The sequence below is a fragment of the Stegodyphus dumicola genome, chromosome 2, assembly GCF_044657685.1.
Source record: "Stegodyphus dumicola isolate Sdum_Otavi_A_Nest chromosome 2, ASM4465768v1".
Classification (NCBI taxonomy): domain Eukaryota; kingdom Metazoa; phylum Arthropoda; class Arachnida; order Araneae; family Eresidae; genus Stegodyphus; species Stegodyphus dumicola.
This window is the reverse complement of record NC_140769.1, coordinates 177,397,565-177,414,498: the sequence shown is the minus strand read 5'-3', so window position 1 is coordinate 177,414,498 and position 16,934 is coordinate 177,397,565. Positions and strand designations below refer to the sequence as shown.

The 16,934-nt window shown below is 29.4% G+C and overlaps 1 protein-coding gene and 1 long non-coding RNA gene across 4 annotated transcripts in view; one reads left to right on the top strand and one right to left on the bottom strand.

Annotated features, from left to right (window-relative positions):
* The window catches only part of LOC118205589 (uncharacterized), a 153,399-nt gene extending 142,509 nt beyond the window's left edge, over positions 1-10,890 (bottom strand). The window contains exon 1 of the mRNA XM_085811474.1: positions 10,561-10,890. Coding sequence (XP_085667600.1) covers positions 10,561-10,660 — 100 coding nt within the window. The 5' untranslated portion in view covers positions 10,661-10,890. The remainder of the gene's footprint in view (positions 1-10,560) is intronic.
* The window catches only part of LOC146998662 (uncharacterized), a 192,814-nt gene that overhangs the window by 164,692 nt on the left and 11,188 nt on the right, over positions 1-16,934 (top strand). For 2 of the 3 annotated variants that reach the window (XR_015039662.1, XR_015039661.1), the window contains 2 exons: positions 9,438-9,489; positions 12,932-13,066. The exons of the other annotated variant lie outside the window; for it this stretch is intronic. This is a non-coding gene — a long non-coding RNA (uncharacterized LOC146998662). The remainder of the gene's footprint in view (positions 1-9,437; positions 9,490-12,931; positions 13,067-16,934) is intronic. 3 annotated transcript variants of the gene reach the window in all.

Below are 16,934 nucleotides of genomic sequence, written 5' to 3'. Positions count from 1 at the left end.
TAACGCAGGAAATTCTCATATAAATTATCAGTTGGATATTTCATAAGTTAAATACAATATCTTAAATTAAGTCATTATATATATGTGGTGAGCATGTATTTAAAAAACGAAATAAGTATTTAAATTATTAAAAACACATTTATTGCTCTTACATCGCTCAGCTTGTTAAGAAATACATATATATTTTATAGATAATTTAAAGGTCTTATGTAGTGGCAAGCTATGGAACTTTTAACAAGGGTTCGAATTTTATCTTAGAAAAGCAAAATATAAAATTCTAATTAAATGTTTCGCATTTTACGAAATCATAAAATTACAAACAGATATGCATAAATAGATAAATGTTTTAAAATTAAAAAAAAATTCAAATTATAAAAAAGATTACAAAATATAACTAACATATAAACGAATAAATTTAAGCCTGCGCCAAGCTTTGCACCAGAAATCCCCTCCTCCCCACCAAAAAAAAAAAAAAAAAAACGTTATTTTTTGCTTCTTCACTTCAGTTTTTCTTCTGGGAGTTCTAAGGACAAGTAATAATATTTCTAAAATTTTTTGTGAAAAGTTTAGGATGAAATTCTTGCAAAAGTTTTCCCTTTTTATGGAGACTCTCGTTAGATCTGAAATATATACTATACAGAGAAAGAATTTGTTAAGAGAATATTGTTTAATGAAAGAAAAACTGGTTTAACTTCAGCTTCAGCATAGCGGCAGTTTTCCTAGTGACTTTCTTTTTTGGCATTGTTAAGAATTTCATTATGCAATTTCTCTGTCAAAATCATCTCAGCGAAATTCGGAAAATGGGTTATTTTATTTTTATTTCATAATTTAATAGGAAATTAGTGTCTGACAAAGCATAATTATGAACTACAAGAGGTGAAACTCTTTTCGAGTAAATACGTAGTCAAAAAACAGAACAAGGGGCTCACAAATTACAGATAAATTTAATAACGGGCTATCGCGAATTACCACTAATTGGATGTCATATAGAATGGCAACACTCTGGAAACTGATAATTGGCTAAACTGCGTGAAAGGCAATTTAAAGAATTTATTTTATGCCAATATGCAGTTTTTCATTGATCTTATGTACAACAATGGTGCAACATAACATAGTGATCTTCAAACTAGAAAGCTTTCCTTATAGGTACACTGCGAAAAAAAAAGTGTTCTATATCTTCCGTTCTACTGGGCCGATTGACGAAATTCAGCTTGCGTTTTTCATATCTCGAAAGCGCAACTTAGAATATGTATTAGATTTATATAGCATTGTTCTAATACAGGTATTTTGACACAAAATCGGACTATTTCTGAAATGACATGCCAAATGTTTTCAATATTTCGATTCTACGACTCAAATTATGCAAAACTGCCTCAAATTGTGAAAATCGTACGAGTAGATTTTAAAAACTTAGCACTCAACATTTTAGCTCCTCAATGTTGATTGAATTTGGCAAACGATATTTACGAATCTCTCGTTTTTTATTACACTTATTTGATTCTTCCTTTCACATTTCGAAATTTAGGGGTATTTCAAATAAAATTCGCCCGTATTTCTAAGCATACCTGCAAAAAATTAGAGATTTATTCAAAATTCCTGAAGATATACGTGAATTTATATATTGGTGCGTTTTGAAATTTAGCCTATTTGTTGAAAGCAATAATAACATCAAATGTGGTTTAGGTGCTCTGTCAAAATTATTTGAAATTAAGAACGATGTGCGCAATGTAAAAAGGGAAAGGAAAATAGGTTGCCATATATTAGGAAGTGCGCCAAGTGGCGAAAACTGAAAAAAAAAAAATGTGTCAAGATAAATTTTTGAATTTCTCAGTAAATTTCACGCCATATTTTACAAAATAATAATATTTTATTTATTTATTATAATTTAAAATAATAAATTGTTATGATTATTTAAAACAATAAAATTTAATATTTAGGTATAATTTGAGTCGTAGAATCGAATATGAAAAAAAAATTGGAATGTTGTTTCAGAGAAAGTCCGATTTTGGGTCATAATATCTATGTTAGAACAATGCTATATACAAATCTAGTATATATCCTAAGTCGCACTGTCGAGACATGAAAAACACAATTTGAATTTCATCAATCGGCCCAGTAGAAAGGGAAATATAGAACTGCCTCCCCCTTTTTTTAGCGCAGTGTACTTTTAAAGTTAAAATGTACAAAATAATTTAAAAATTAAATTCTTAATTAATTAATTACAACAATGGAAACACTTTACTAAAAATATTTCCGATGTCAAAACGTACAAAATAATGAATAAACTCAATGTTAAATTGATTAACCTCGAAATGAAGAGACATACAAAATTATGAACAATTTAAATGCTAAAATATAGACCAACAAGCATGGTATCTTTTATGGGTACGCATTCTACATATATTTTTTCCGTCTTCTGATCAAGATGTTTGTTTCTTTCCAGGAGGCAAAATAATATATTGCTATGTTGCGGCAAAAATTTTGCCGATAATTAAAAACCGGCGAGTTATATTTTAGGCAATAAAATTTTTGCCTAAAATAGTAAATTAGAAACGAACTTATCTTGACGTTAGATACAGAAAAGTATTGCACAGCAGAGAATTTGCATATCATGCGCATGCGTTAGCGGAATCAACGGCGATTGCCACAAGCGAACTTATCTTCATTACAATATTTTCAAAGCAACGAAAAAATAATTTTTAAACTTTAATTTCAATATTTAATTTTCACTCTCTTAAGGAAAAAACAAGATTATTAACTTTTCATATTTTATGCCTATTTATCCATATTTAATTTCTTAATTTATAACTAACTTAGTCAGATACTCAGGACTAAGTCAGGACTTATGATTTTAAGTCGTAACTACTTAATACAACACAGTTTTTATATACCTATATATAAGCATGGTAGCTATTTTTATGATGCATTTTTATTGAGTTATCAAATTCTAACGCTCATTTTTGGAAAGATATTCTGAGATAGTGGTTTTCTTCTTTCGTAGTAAAATAATCCAAAGAGAAATAAAATGTACAGTGAATTCGGGATTACCTTTTTTCTTTGCATTTGTGGTTTGTCTTCCTGCATTTTACTGGACAACAATACTCACTTAATATGGAAATAATAAATATCCTAGAGGAATTTTTATTACAACGTTTCCTTTTCCCTCTGCTTAATTTTCTGGTAGGTTTATAGACATGCATTTTTGGAATTACTTCTGAAATAATAATTTACGTGAAGCTTTTTCTTCACCAGATGGAAGATTTTCTGAATCATCTGTAATAAATACTAAAACATTTTACAGCAAAATTATGGTTCTGAAAGATGCACGTAGTAGATGATATTAGAAACCATATTTTTATCGCTTGATTACATTATCGCTCGATTTCAAATTACATCATTTTGATATTGTCAAAATATTAAATAAGGATTTAAAATAATAAAAAGCGCGTTTATTGCTTTTGAATCTTTGAATTTTTAAGCAATACAGCTAAAATAAAGAAAAACTGAAAGATTTAAAATTCAGATTTTAAATTACGTCCAAACGGGCGTTTTTTTAACATTTTGTCTGTTACCATTATTTATTAAATATCACGTTCTTCGCACTTATAAAATAAAATTCAGTTCAAGAACAATATCACAAAGTAGTTTTAAATTGAGCATATCTTTAGAATATCGGATACAGTCTCATGCACTGGAGAAAAAAATGCTTTTTTTGTAAAACGTTGCCATTGCTCACTTTGAAATCGTCGAGTTTATTACTCAAAAATTCGTTAAAGTTTTACAAAATATGAAAGGCCCATATTCGTAAGAGGATTACGTCATTCAAAATTCGAAGTCTCTATGTACCGTTTATTTATCACAATGCGAGAAATATACACACATTTATGCAGATTTTTCATTATTTAATTCCTTCAAATGTAATGTAGGACTCTAACATTTGGCGGCAATAGTTTTGAAAAGTGAAACGGACATTTATAGTGAACCAATGCAAAATCGCAAAATGAAAACAATAGTCCTTCAGGGACAAAGCTCTTTTGGACTAATAATAAAAAAATTAATTAAAAAAGTCTGAAAGCTTGCCCAAACACTCCTTTGGGTGTAATATAAAATCTGAAAGTTTTTAGATTTATATTACACCCAAAGGGGAGTTTTTCTTTCCATTTACATATACATACACGTTTCGAGAGCATTTGGGCTATTTTTTCCGTACAGTGTTGCCATTGCTTGTTTTGAAAGTCGAACTGCTTTGAAATCTTTAAGTTTATTAATCAAAAATTCGTTTTATTTTTTAAGTCTGAAAGGTTTCAGATTTTAAATTACGTCCAAAGGGGCGTTTTTTTAACGTTTTGTATGTTAAATTTATTTATTAAATATCATGTTCTACGTACTTAAACCATAAAATTCAGTTCAACAGCAAAATGGCAAGATGATTTTAAAATGAGCATTTCTTTAGAATTTTCGATACACAGTTTCGCGCGCTGGAGATAAAAATGTTTTTTCTTTTTATCGTGTTAAAGTTTTACAAAATATGAAATAGCTAATAAAACAAATTAAAAATTCGGGCTTCCAAGTGCACATGTTCGTGTGGAGGATTACATTATTCAAAATTTGATGGCTCTAGGTACCATCGTTTTTTCGCAAAGCGGGAAAAATACATACATTTATGCAGATTCTTCATTATTTAATTTCTTTAAATATAGTACAGGTCGATAATTTTTGGTGGCAACAATTTAAAAAATGATTCGCCACTTACAGTAAAACACCACAAAATGCCGCTTTGGGACTGATAGCCCTTATGGGATACCGCCTTTTGGGCTAATACCATCTTATATCATACTGAAAACAACGCTGTGGAAACTAGTTATTTTGTAGACCACTTGAAAGTTAAATTAAAGAACTCATGTTTCTCAAAATTGCTACAGTGGCTTAAAATGGCTTGGCACAAAATAGATTGCCACTTTCTGTGAGTGATAAAGGGAGGAATAATGTACTGTTAGAGTCTAAAACTATGGAAGGCTCCACTAAAGACCTTTGTAATGTTAAAAACAGTTTCAAAGCATCTAAAGAGAATTTTTAGTTCCCAAGTAATGTAAATTTAGTTATAAAATTTTGTTTCAGTGCACGCAAAGAAAAGCTATGCAAATGCTTGTGTGAACTAATCAAACATAATGCTAAAAGATAAAAGAGTATAGAGACATTAGGTATTTTTTTTTTGAAGCAGGAGACGCAAAAAATATGTAATGCCTTCATCGGCATTCGAAGCTGGACCTCTCGAGAACGCGCCGAGTATGCTAACCATTACACCACGAAGGCATGCAGAAAGTTAGGAGAAAATACCTTACGAGGAAAAAAGAAAGCATAGTGATACCTAATGAGAATTCCCTTTAGTTCCTAAATTATATGTAATTACAATAGCTATTTCGGATTATATAGTATCACGGATTATGGACTGAAGCCAAACAGGATATTAACAAAATTTGAACAATTGTGTGATCCTCTTTTCTAAACCCAAACATATATCCACGCTAATGTGAGTAATGGAACTTTATTTTCTCTTCATCTATTCTTTATATATAAATTGTATAGCTAAAAAATGAAATATTGTATTTCTATAGTAAATTAAACATTTTTTACTGACAGTTATCATTCTAAATACGTAATATATTTCTGTTTCAATCAAAATAAAATAATATAATTAATTTCATTCGCATAAAGTATAAAACTAAACGTAAAGTTTTTTTTTTCTTTTTTTTACTATACTAAAGCAAAGGAGTGACTTTATTGTTTATTTACATAAAACAAATGCATTACTCATTCACGTTTTATTAAAACTAAAGAAAAAAATCTGATAAAAACACCACATGACTGCCTTGTACGGACAATTCAATTATAAACATTTTTTGCTGCACTTCATTTAAACGTATTTCCTCGAATTTCATTACAGATATATTTATAATTCAATCAGTTCAGTTCGCACTTCACGGCAATGCAAAAATACGTAAAAACTTAATCTTCTTTAAAATTTCAAAGTACAACAATACCTAAACCACCCAATACAGTTAAAAACAGATAAAAAAAATATGTGGCCAGCTACAGGAAGACAAAATATTCAGTGCACAAAAGTGAAAGTTCACTTTTGATCCCACTAGACAAAAATACACTGAAGTTGGTGCAGCAAGTTGATAATTCTACAACTATTGCATGCACATTAACCAAAGGCATAAAAGCTTTAAACGGAACATATGAACAATATAATTCAATCCCTTTCAAAGCAAAATATGCACAATTTACCAACATATAAGCATAAAAACTGAGCTCTCCGCGCTAAGCGACAATATATATATATATGTTTGGTGGGGCTGATTGCAACAAAAAAGGGAAGTGCACAACTGGATGCTATAGCAGTCCCGTGTACAAAATTTCAACGTTCTACGGCTACTAATTTTTCAGTTATGCAGTATTCATACTTACGTACGTACCTACAGATGTCACACAAACAATCTCTTCTGAATCCATTTTAAATCCATTTTATAATCCATATAATAATAATGATAATTTATATCATTTATATCATATAATAATTATAATTTTATAATTAATAATAATTTCAAAACAGTAGTCCTTTATTACGTAGGTACGTACAGATGTCCTCCCAAAACATCCTTCAGACGGATTCGAGAGCGGTCACAATAGATATTTTCATTGAAATATGATACCCGAAATTTTTCGTGATTACAATACTTCCTTTATTTCGAACAAGGAAGTAAAAAGGACACTGTTACAGAAATATTTTGAAGATGTGCTTGTTGTTTTCAGTAAGCAGATTTTATGTCATCACAAAATAAAAAGTATTTCCTTTTGAGAGAAACATTTGTTGCGACCTTCGTGATCAAGAGATAAAACAAAATAAATGCAGAACTAAGTCTTCAGAAACCAAGCCTTTTTCCTTTTATATAAATATACAAATTTCCACATGACACAAATGGACCGTGAAATAATACGATAGCAATTCTTCTGTACCATATAGGTTTGCCATTTTGAACAGTTCAATTCAAATATTAAATTTTGTGTTCTGTATTTTTAATTTATGAAGACTGTGCCTTGAATTATTATGTCTATCTTTAATTCCTTAGTTTAAAATTGCTTCTGGAGTTAGTAATGTTAATAAATTTATATTAGATTTTATTGGAATACATAATTTATTTATTTAATTTGCAAAATATTTTAGCACTGAAATATTACACCATGATGTTTCTTATCGCTAACCAGAAATATTAAGAGCCATTTAAAAATATATCTATTTTATGCTAAAGTAAATTTGATTTCCGAAGTTCGAATATTTACATTTTGCTTAGGCACCTAACGCTGCAAATGTTTTAATCTTTATTTTTTTTACCTTCTAAAACACATTTCGGAAAAATAATTCTTGCGGGAGATTATTAATTGCAATGTTCAATCAAATACACTATACAAAACTTCACCGTGCTCTGCATTCAGATAAAACAATGGTTTAAAAACTTGCATCAGATCTTTTTAACTGCATATATCATTTTAATTGTAAATAAAATAAATTAATTTGTATTATTTTAGGCGATTTAATTTTTACTGCATTAAGCATATTTTTTTAATAATTTAGAAAATTAAATAAGGACCGGCTAATTTTTTTCCTATGTTAATTTTATTTACGTTAACTTAGGTACACCATTTCATTTTTCAGTCTCTTTATATCAATTTATTTTTCCGGACATTGAAAACACTGATATTGATTCAAATAATCAATAGCCTATATTTTACTATTTTTACCAGCAAATTCTTTGACAAGAAGCATAATTATTATTCGAGGGCACTAACGAATAATATTTACCCAGTAAAAATCTCCTTCTCATCATGGGGGCAGCAAAATGTCATAGAAATAATACCGAACAAAACGTATTTTTAGTTACATATGGACTTTAATTGCATAGCGCAAAACATCTTATTGCTTAACGGTAATTAAAAATTGAAACATAAATATGAGAATAATCAAAGATTTTACTTACATTAAAATTTAATCAATGATTTTCTCATATTCAATTAGGTATTTAAAAGCATTGATAAAATATACATGTTTTTCCGCATGGAAATTATTATAATGATGTTCGTTATTTTAAGATGTTCAGTCGTAATTAAATGTTAAAAATATATATTACAATAGTGTATATCTTTACAAGGAATTAGTTTTAACTACTGTGCAAATGTTTAGAACGAAGAATGATGGTTTCCTTTTAAATGTAAAGCCGTGACGGAACAGAGAGAAACTGTAAATCTAATTTGGCGCTGGATTCAAATATGAAACCATGTGAAGTACAAGCGTAAAATGGGAACACAGATCTGATTTTTTTTTAAATGTAAACGCATTAAAAATTAATAAACAAATCCACATTAGATTCTTGGATAAATTCTTATTTTTTTAATTTCACTTATTTTTTTATACTTCGCGATAATTTATTTACGTTACCTTATATATATTATTGAATTTTGCAATGCGTGCAAAATCTTATTTTTCAATAATTAGATAGAGAAAATAAAATTTGGACCAACGTTTCTTCCCTCTATTTTTTTACATTATTTTTTAAACCCTTGTTACTTAATTTTTATTATATATTGAAAATATAAATTTTGTTCAGATATCCACAGTTTTATTTATTTTATGTGTTTATTAAAGAATTTGTTGAAAGAGGGAAAGCATATTATTCGGTGACAGTCATTTGTATCATTTCTGCAGTTCTCTTTATCCGAGCAAATAAATCCGGCTATTTGTTACCGAAAAACACAAAGAAAAGGCCAGGAAACGTATATAACGACCACATCATACTACTTAAAGTCGTCCACGCGTTTTATACAAACTTATTTTATTTATTTTTGTAATTATTAACGATAATTTTAGCCGCATATGGTTTTATATAATAAGCATTTAATTCTAAAAAGCATCCTCTGGAGATAAAAGCAAAACTGCTCTCAACCGTTTCACTGAATTTATTATCTTAGACACATTAATTTCCTAAATTTTTTAATCTAATTTTTATTTACGTCTCAATTATTTTTAAGAACTAGGATACTCTTACTTCAGTCTGTTATGCTGTATTACCTATTTTTTATTTATACATGTTTTTGTAAAATTATTCGGAGATTTAATAATATAAGAATTTAATTTACATCTTTACGGTAATACGCGAGAAGTTTGGATAGTACAATTTAGATTTTTCAATATTCACTCTGGCATTAAATCAATTTTTTTCTTATTATTCAAAGAAAATTATTTTACTTCATATGCTGTTCTGTTTTCTTGGAGTAACATCTAAACTTATTACTTCATTTGTGACATTTTTAACTTTAATATTTCTTTTTGATTTTAACGTGTTTAACTCTTATCATTAATTTCCTGTTTTATTCAAAAGAAACTTCGTTGTCTGAAAATATGTTTCTTTCTCAAAGGATCCACGCAAAAAGGTAATCAACTTATGTATTCTTAATCTAATCTTTTAGTTATTCTCATTTTAAATGGGGTGGGGAAAAACTAAGTAATAATTTAGATATAGGGCCTTTTCATGCAGGTTAAAATTTTAATTAAAAGCTTTTTTTTAGTTTTAATTAAAAGGTTTTCTTTAGTTGCGCATCGCAAAGATAAGAAAATTTTAAGGATATATACAAAAAAGAAGTGTCAACGAAGTAATAAACAAATGAATAAAAAAATTCCTTAAGGGTGTTTTCAGATGTTAGAGAATAAAAATTTATGTCTCTTGAAAATAAATAAAATAATGGAATAGACTCCTTCTCATCCTGCGGGCATCCGCAGGATGAGTAGGATTGGGATATGTAAAAGTAATTTTTAGCGTGTTTTATATTTACTTTTAATTAAAATAATTTCTTAAGATGCTTAATAACTGATAATTATTTATAATTTAATACTTATTTTACATTTCGTTTTTACATACAGACAGATAGAGATAGAGATAAATGCACACTGTGCACCAAGAAATTAGATTATTTACATTCCCTCCGAAAAAAAGTTAAATAATACAGTAAATAATATTTCATTTTCACTAAAAACGCCTATTTACAGTAAAAATTCATTAATTCTAAAAATCCGATTTTGTTGATAACAGTAAATATACAAAGAATCTAAATATCATAAAGTAATCTTAAATAATCGCTATTTTATTTTGGAAATTATTCCATACTAGATTACTAATAATTTGAATCGGTTTAATGAAATTTCCACATAAAAATGAGCTCATTATTTAATTTTTTTCATGTTCGTTCAACAAAATTTCGATTTATAATAACTGTAGATTAACAGAAACTTTATTCTGCATCAAAAATCTACATGAATAAATGTGTAATTCTCAGTTGAGATTATAGAGCGTAACATGATAATTTTGTACACATCTACACCTATTTAGAAACTATAATTGCTTTGGCCTATAGAAACTTAGGAAAAGGAAATCGAACCTAAAAATTTTATAAATAAATACATGTGATTTTTTTTAATTCTCAATATAATAGAGAGGTTAGACATACCGATATTCTCCTTTTTTTCCTTAAAATCCTCAGGATTTTTAAGCCTTCTCTCAAAAGATGCAGTTGGTACGCTTACCACAAACCACACACCAGAGGACATTGTAGACCTTTCTCACGAACTCAGAACTACTGAAGCAGCGCGACTAAGTCCACCTTTACCTTCAAAGATTATCTACCGCCGAAGATGATTTAATGTCAGGTTTTCTTGGCGCTGGTTTCCTAGATAGCGCGTTTTGTCGCCAATTAGGAGATGTACTTTTCACGCCACAGGTGACAAACAAAGAAGAGAAAGCGTGTTTTTGCACGTGAGAGTGTTTTAGCCGAAATCCTTACCACCTATTGCGTCCTTTTCGCTGCATTGCATTTTTATGCCTTCGCATCCGATGATGCGATTGGGCTTATCTAAAGTATTGCCTCTCGGATCTAGAATAGCAACTTATCAGTATTACTTTTGAAATGTAATATTCATTTGCAACAAACCTGTATTTGAGAAGGAGAAATTTTTCATCCTTTCAAACAGTTATGGGATTTTTTTTCTATTTTCAAATCAAAACAATAAAAAAATTATAATGAAAAATGTATTTTAATTATTTAAAATCTCAGTTTTTTAATAAAAAATTAAATTGATAAATTTAAAAACTGATGTACCTTGCTAGATAAACTGATATACCTCAATATTTAAAACTGATATATACATCTATCAAAACTGATGTACCTCGCTAGTCGTCGTTTTAAATGCTTGTGGACTTGCCGAATATATTATTTCAAAATAATTAACAATTTTAAAAGCTTTTTTAAACATCTCAAAAAACGAAATCAATATACTTAATGTTTTAGTGGCCATAAATTCGTGTCCGCGATAAATGTTGCTCCCATTCAACGATACCTAATTTATGTTAAAATGTGCACTTTATTTCTGTTCAGTACTACAAAAGTACGTTGCTCTATGCAGGGTAAATTAATAGTTTAAAAGTCATGTTACCGAGACCCCTGACCAATATTTTTAAACAGCAGTTATGTTTTACATGGGTATCGAACATAACACAGGTTTCTATATAGCCCATCAGCGGCCGAGCGGTAAAAGCGCTGAACACTGGTAGTTAGGTCCGAGGTTCGAATCCCGCGAATGGGCTGGCTGCATGGGTGTTTTCGTGGTTTTCCCCATGTGTAACGTGTATACAAGCCAGTTTCCCTTAGAAAGTCCTCCACGAAGGCATCCCTCCCCTTAGGCAGATAGCCCTAGTGTGTTTTGCCTTAATTAAATACACCACCACACCACCCTTAGGCAGATAGCCCTACTGTGCTTTTCCGTATTCTCAATAAACCAAGCTAATATTCTATAATTTGTCGAATGAAACGCATTTATTTTTTCCTCAACGCTATCCCCTACTTCAAAACAAAATCTCTTCGTTGTAATGAATGTAATGTAATATGTAATATGTATGTAATGTATATAATATGTACACTGCATAACATATAAATGCATATATTTCAGTTTTTAAATGCATTTTAAATTTGTTTATATCTTTCTATTTATAGTATTTTACAGCAATAAGAATTTATTTTAATAAGTTGGCAGTAACGCATATTAATTTTAATTTAAGATGAAGAGCGAAATATTTGTATGTTTTCTTGCACATATCTTAGTTTTCATATTTAATAATATCTGATGCACACAGAACATGACTTCCTTGTACGGCCTATTAAATTGTACACATTGTTTGCTGGATTTCATTGAAACTTCCTTCTTAGAAATTTCATTAGAGATATATTCCTCATTCAATGAAATTCAGTTCTCACTTCGCGACAAAGCAAAAATTCATAAAAAAGCAAAATATCTTCATTAAAAATTGTAAAATACAGAAAAACATAAAAAACTAAATGCAGTGAAAAACAATAAAAAGATTTTTACAATAAAAATGCTACGCAAAACCAGTTTCTATGCAAAAACCATTAACTCGGCCAGCGAGCAGACAGACAGATTTTTCCGTGTACAGAATTAAACATTTACTTTTGGCCCGATTCGTCAAAAAGGCACTTGGTGGACAAAATGATTTAATTCACTATTCTACTAAGAGTTTCAAATGTAAACAAATGACGGCCTCGTTAGGCTTAGCACCACTTTTAAATTGTTGCCAATTCTACACTTATTACAAGTACAATGCAATTTAGATTTCGTTTGTTCTACTGTTTGGAAAACCAATACAAACATTTTAATAAACTTGAATACATTAATTTCAGTTCTGGTAAAGCCAATAAATATATTTTAAATAATATTTTATAGACCATCAAAACTAAAAGCTTCTGAAAATTATCCCTAATAATTGCTATAGTTCTATATTTTAATTATTTTCATATTTTACCTTTGTAGCGACATTAGGTTATTTTTCTGGAAGCAGGAGAGATGAAAAATGAGCAACAGCTCCGCCGGGACTCAACCCACGGGGCACTCGAATACACGCCGAGCATGCTGACCACTACACTACGAAGGCATGCTAAGAAGGCGGTAGAAAAACTTTATACCTTAACAATTTTCTTTCTGTAATTCTCACATTGTTAAGTGATATTCATCGAATTTTCCGAATCATAGATAACCGTAACTAATGTTAATTAACTTATGCTATTATTACAACCTGCTGATATTGAAAGCAGAAAATATTGTTATAATAGTTAGAAATGAAACCACAGCTACGTGCCATAGAAGATATCGTTTCAAACAATCTTGAAAGAAATAAATTCTATAATGCCATTAAGGTATTGTGTTTATCTATAATGATCTGAAATCACGGTACTTTACTTATGTGTATGGACGAAATACCATTTATTATTTCTTAAATAAAGACAAATGAATTAAAATGCATTATACATAGAACTAATCTGAAATTTTATGATTGTTTGCAGTTCCTCTCTGATGCTCGTATTTTTAATTACATTATATGTTCTGGAAATCATTTATGTGAAATACCAATATTATAACCACAGTACAAATGAAGAAGCCTGTCTTAAATTATTGTGATTTGGGAATATTCATTCAACTTAGCTGTTAAAATTTTAAAGGTAAATAAAAATTTGAATAATAACAAATTATTAAAAAAAACAATACATTATTAATACATCATTTTCATTCTGTCTTGGGAATTAAGAGTATATTATTTATTTTTTTGCCACACATATCGTAGAAAATTAAAAATAATAATATTGCAAATAAAGTACGGTTAGATTTACACGAAAAACTACTTAGGGCAATATAAATAGGAAACTTAGAACGAAATAGCATATTCTTTTTAAGAGCATATTCTAATTTTAAAATAAAATAACTTGCAATTTGAAATTTAAAATGTTATCACGATTAAGATGTTCTTTTTAATTAATTTAAGGAACATGCAATTGTATTTATATTCACAAATTTTAACATAGCATTGTACTCTTTAGAGGTGATTTTAAATGTTATTTAATATCATTATCAACGATGCTCGGGATAATTTACTCATTGCAATTAAGTCTCTGGCTAACATTTTAAAAACGTTAATACGCTTGTTCGACACTTGTACAAAATCGTTTGTTTAATACAGCCTTGTTTGTTTGTTTAGTATCTTTCCTTGTATCAAGATGAGCTATTTTTTCTCATCGATTTTCTGATGTTACTCATTTCTTCTGAAATATTAAAATAAATCCCATTAACAGATTACCATCATGTGTACATTGCTCAAAAAAAAAAAAAAAAAAAAAAAAAAAAAAAAAAAAAAAAAAAAAATGTGACATTTCTATACCTTCCGTTCTACTGGGTCGATTGGCAAAATTCAAATTGCGTTTTTCATGTCTCGAAAGCGCGACTTATATAAAGGGATATACTAATAAAAGGATATATATTAGATTTATATACAGCATTAATGTATCATAGGTATTTTGACACAAAATCGGACTTTTTCTGAAATGACATGCCAATGTTGTTCCATATTTCGATTTTATGATTCAAATTATGACTAAATATTAAATTCTGTAAAATTTGGTGCGGAACTTATGAAGAAATTCAAAAATTTATATTGGCGAATTTTTTTCAGTTTGCGCCAGGAATAATTTACTTGGTGAACTTAATTTACAGCAACCTATTTTCTATTCATTTCTTTCATTGCAATCGAGCGGAAAAAAGTCATCGTTCATACTTTCAATTAATATTAACAAAGTGCGTAAGCCACCTTTGGCGTTATTATCGCTCAAAAAAACGATGCCAAATTTCAAAACGCTCCAATATGTAAATTCACGTATATCTTAGAAAATTTTGAATAAAAAACTCTACGTTTTTGTAGGTGTGCCTAAAAATACATCTATTTTAAGATGATGTTAACAATTTTATAGGTTATAATATAAATTTTTTTCAGAAAATTTATAAAAAATATTTTAAAATACAAATTTTAAAAATAAATCATAAAAATGTGCGAATTATATTTGGATTAAGCTTAAACTTCGAATTCTGGAAGAAGGAATCAAGTAAGTTAATAAAAAAAGATGTATTAATAAATATATATCGATTCAATTAACATTAAGGAGCTAAAATTTTGAGAGCTAATTTTTTAAAAACTACTCCTGCGATTTTACAAAACTTGGGAGTTTGGTATAATTTGAGTGGTAGAATCGAAATATGGAAAAAAAATTGGCATGTCATTTCAGAAAAATTCCGATTTTGTGTCAAAATAGAACAATGCTATATATATAACTAATACATATCCGCTAGAATAATATAGTCATGCTTTCTGACATGAAAAATGCAAGTTGAATTTTGTCAATTGGTCCAGTAGAACGCGAGATATAGAATTGTCGCAGTTTTTTTTTTTTTTTTTTTTTTTTTTTTTCGCAGTGTATCTATGCGTTTTATAGGAAAATGAAAATTTAATGGATAATCTTTATAATCATGGCAAGATTATGGGACTGTTCTACCCTTAGCACAGAATCTTTTCAGAGACCCCTCTAGTGCCAACATGTCTCAGACTTTTTAGTGTATGAAGCAAAATTAAGAAGAATTACAGAATGCTCTGAGGGCGATGTAGATGCATTTGTCAGGTTGAAGGCAGATTTACGCTTGCAGATACATAAAGAGCTTAAATTAGGCACAACCGTTTTCCAATTTCAAGCTAATATTTTATATTTCCGAGGAAACCGATTTGATTTCGCAGATCGTAAAATTATGTACCGGAGTTGGTTTTAGGTTGCATCACACTTCTTAACTCCTATCAAATCCAATTTAAAAACCTCTCAGCGGAAACACTTTTCTGCTGTATGATATTGTTTATACCAGAATTAATTTTACGTCTTCCAGGATACCGAATTCACTTGTTATGTCAGATCGCAGTTGCAGAAGCTGCATCAAATTTTGTTAGATTCGGATTCAGTTCTCGAATTGCAATTTTGAGTAGTATTCATAGATCTCCCTGCCACTTATTTTTATTAAACAAAGTGGCAAAGTTTTTATTAAACAATTAAAATATAGTATTTATTACTTAGATATTAAAATTAAAAGATAAAAAACCCAGACTTTTTGATGAAAAAATATTTTTCCTTTAAAATAATCAAACATATTATTAGATAAGAATGATTTTTACATAGAAGGTATCCAATAATATATGCCAATTAATAAACATGTTTCCTAAATTTATCAATAAATAACACTGAGAGTTGCACTTCGGTCGTTATAACCGATTTCGTTTATAAGGTATTTCTCCCCGCCTTCTTAGTATGCCTTCGTGGTATAGCGGTCAGGACACTCAGCGCATAATTGAGAGGTCCGAGGTTCGATTCCCGGGGAAGGCGTTTGCTAATTTTTCATCTTGCCTGCTTCCAAAAAGGTACGTGTATTTAATTATGGCAAAGCACACGAGGGCTATCTGCCTAAGGGGAGGGATGTCTTCGTGGAGGACTTTCTAAGGGAAACTGGCTCGTATACACGGTACACATGCGGAAAACCGCGAAAACGCCCATGCAGCCATCCCGTTCGCGGGATTCGAACCTCGGACCGAACTACCAGTGTTCAGCGACTTTACCGCTCGGCCGCTGGTGGGCATGCTTCCAAAAAGTACCGATTGTCTCTACACGTTTTTTATATATGTAAAAATATTAACCCATTCTTACTTAAGAGATTCTTACTAGCTGTACTGGAATTTATATATATATATATTAATTTCTTCTCTATTACTTTCAGTAATAACTGGGCCTATTTCATTTTAAGATTTTATATAACCAAATAGAGGTTCTTATTCCATTCTTTTATAACAATAATAAATAATTTACATCTCTACTCTGTTTCTAGCTATAATATAACCCAATATACCTCTTTCTACATTATTAATTCACTATGAAAGCGACTTCAGAAAACGTAATTT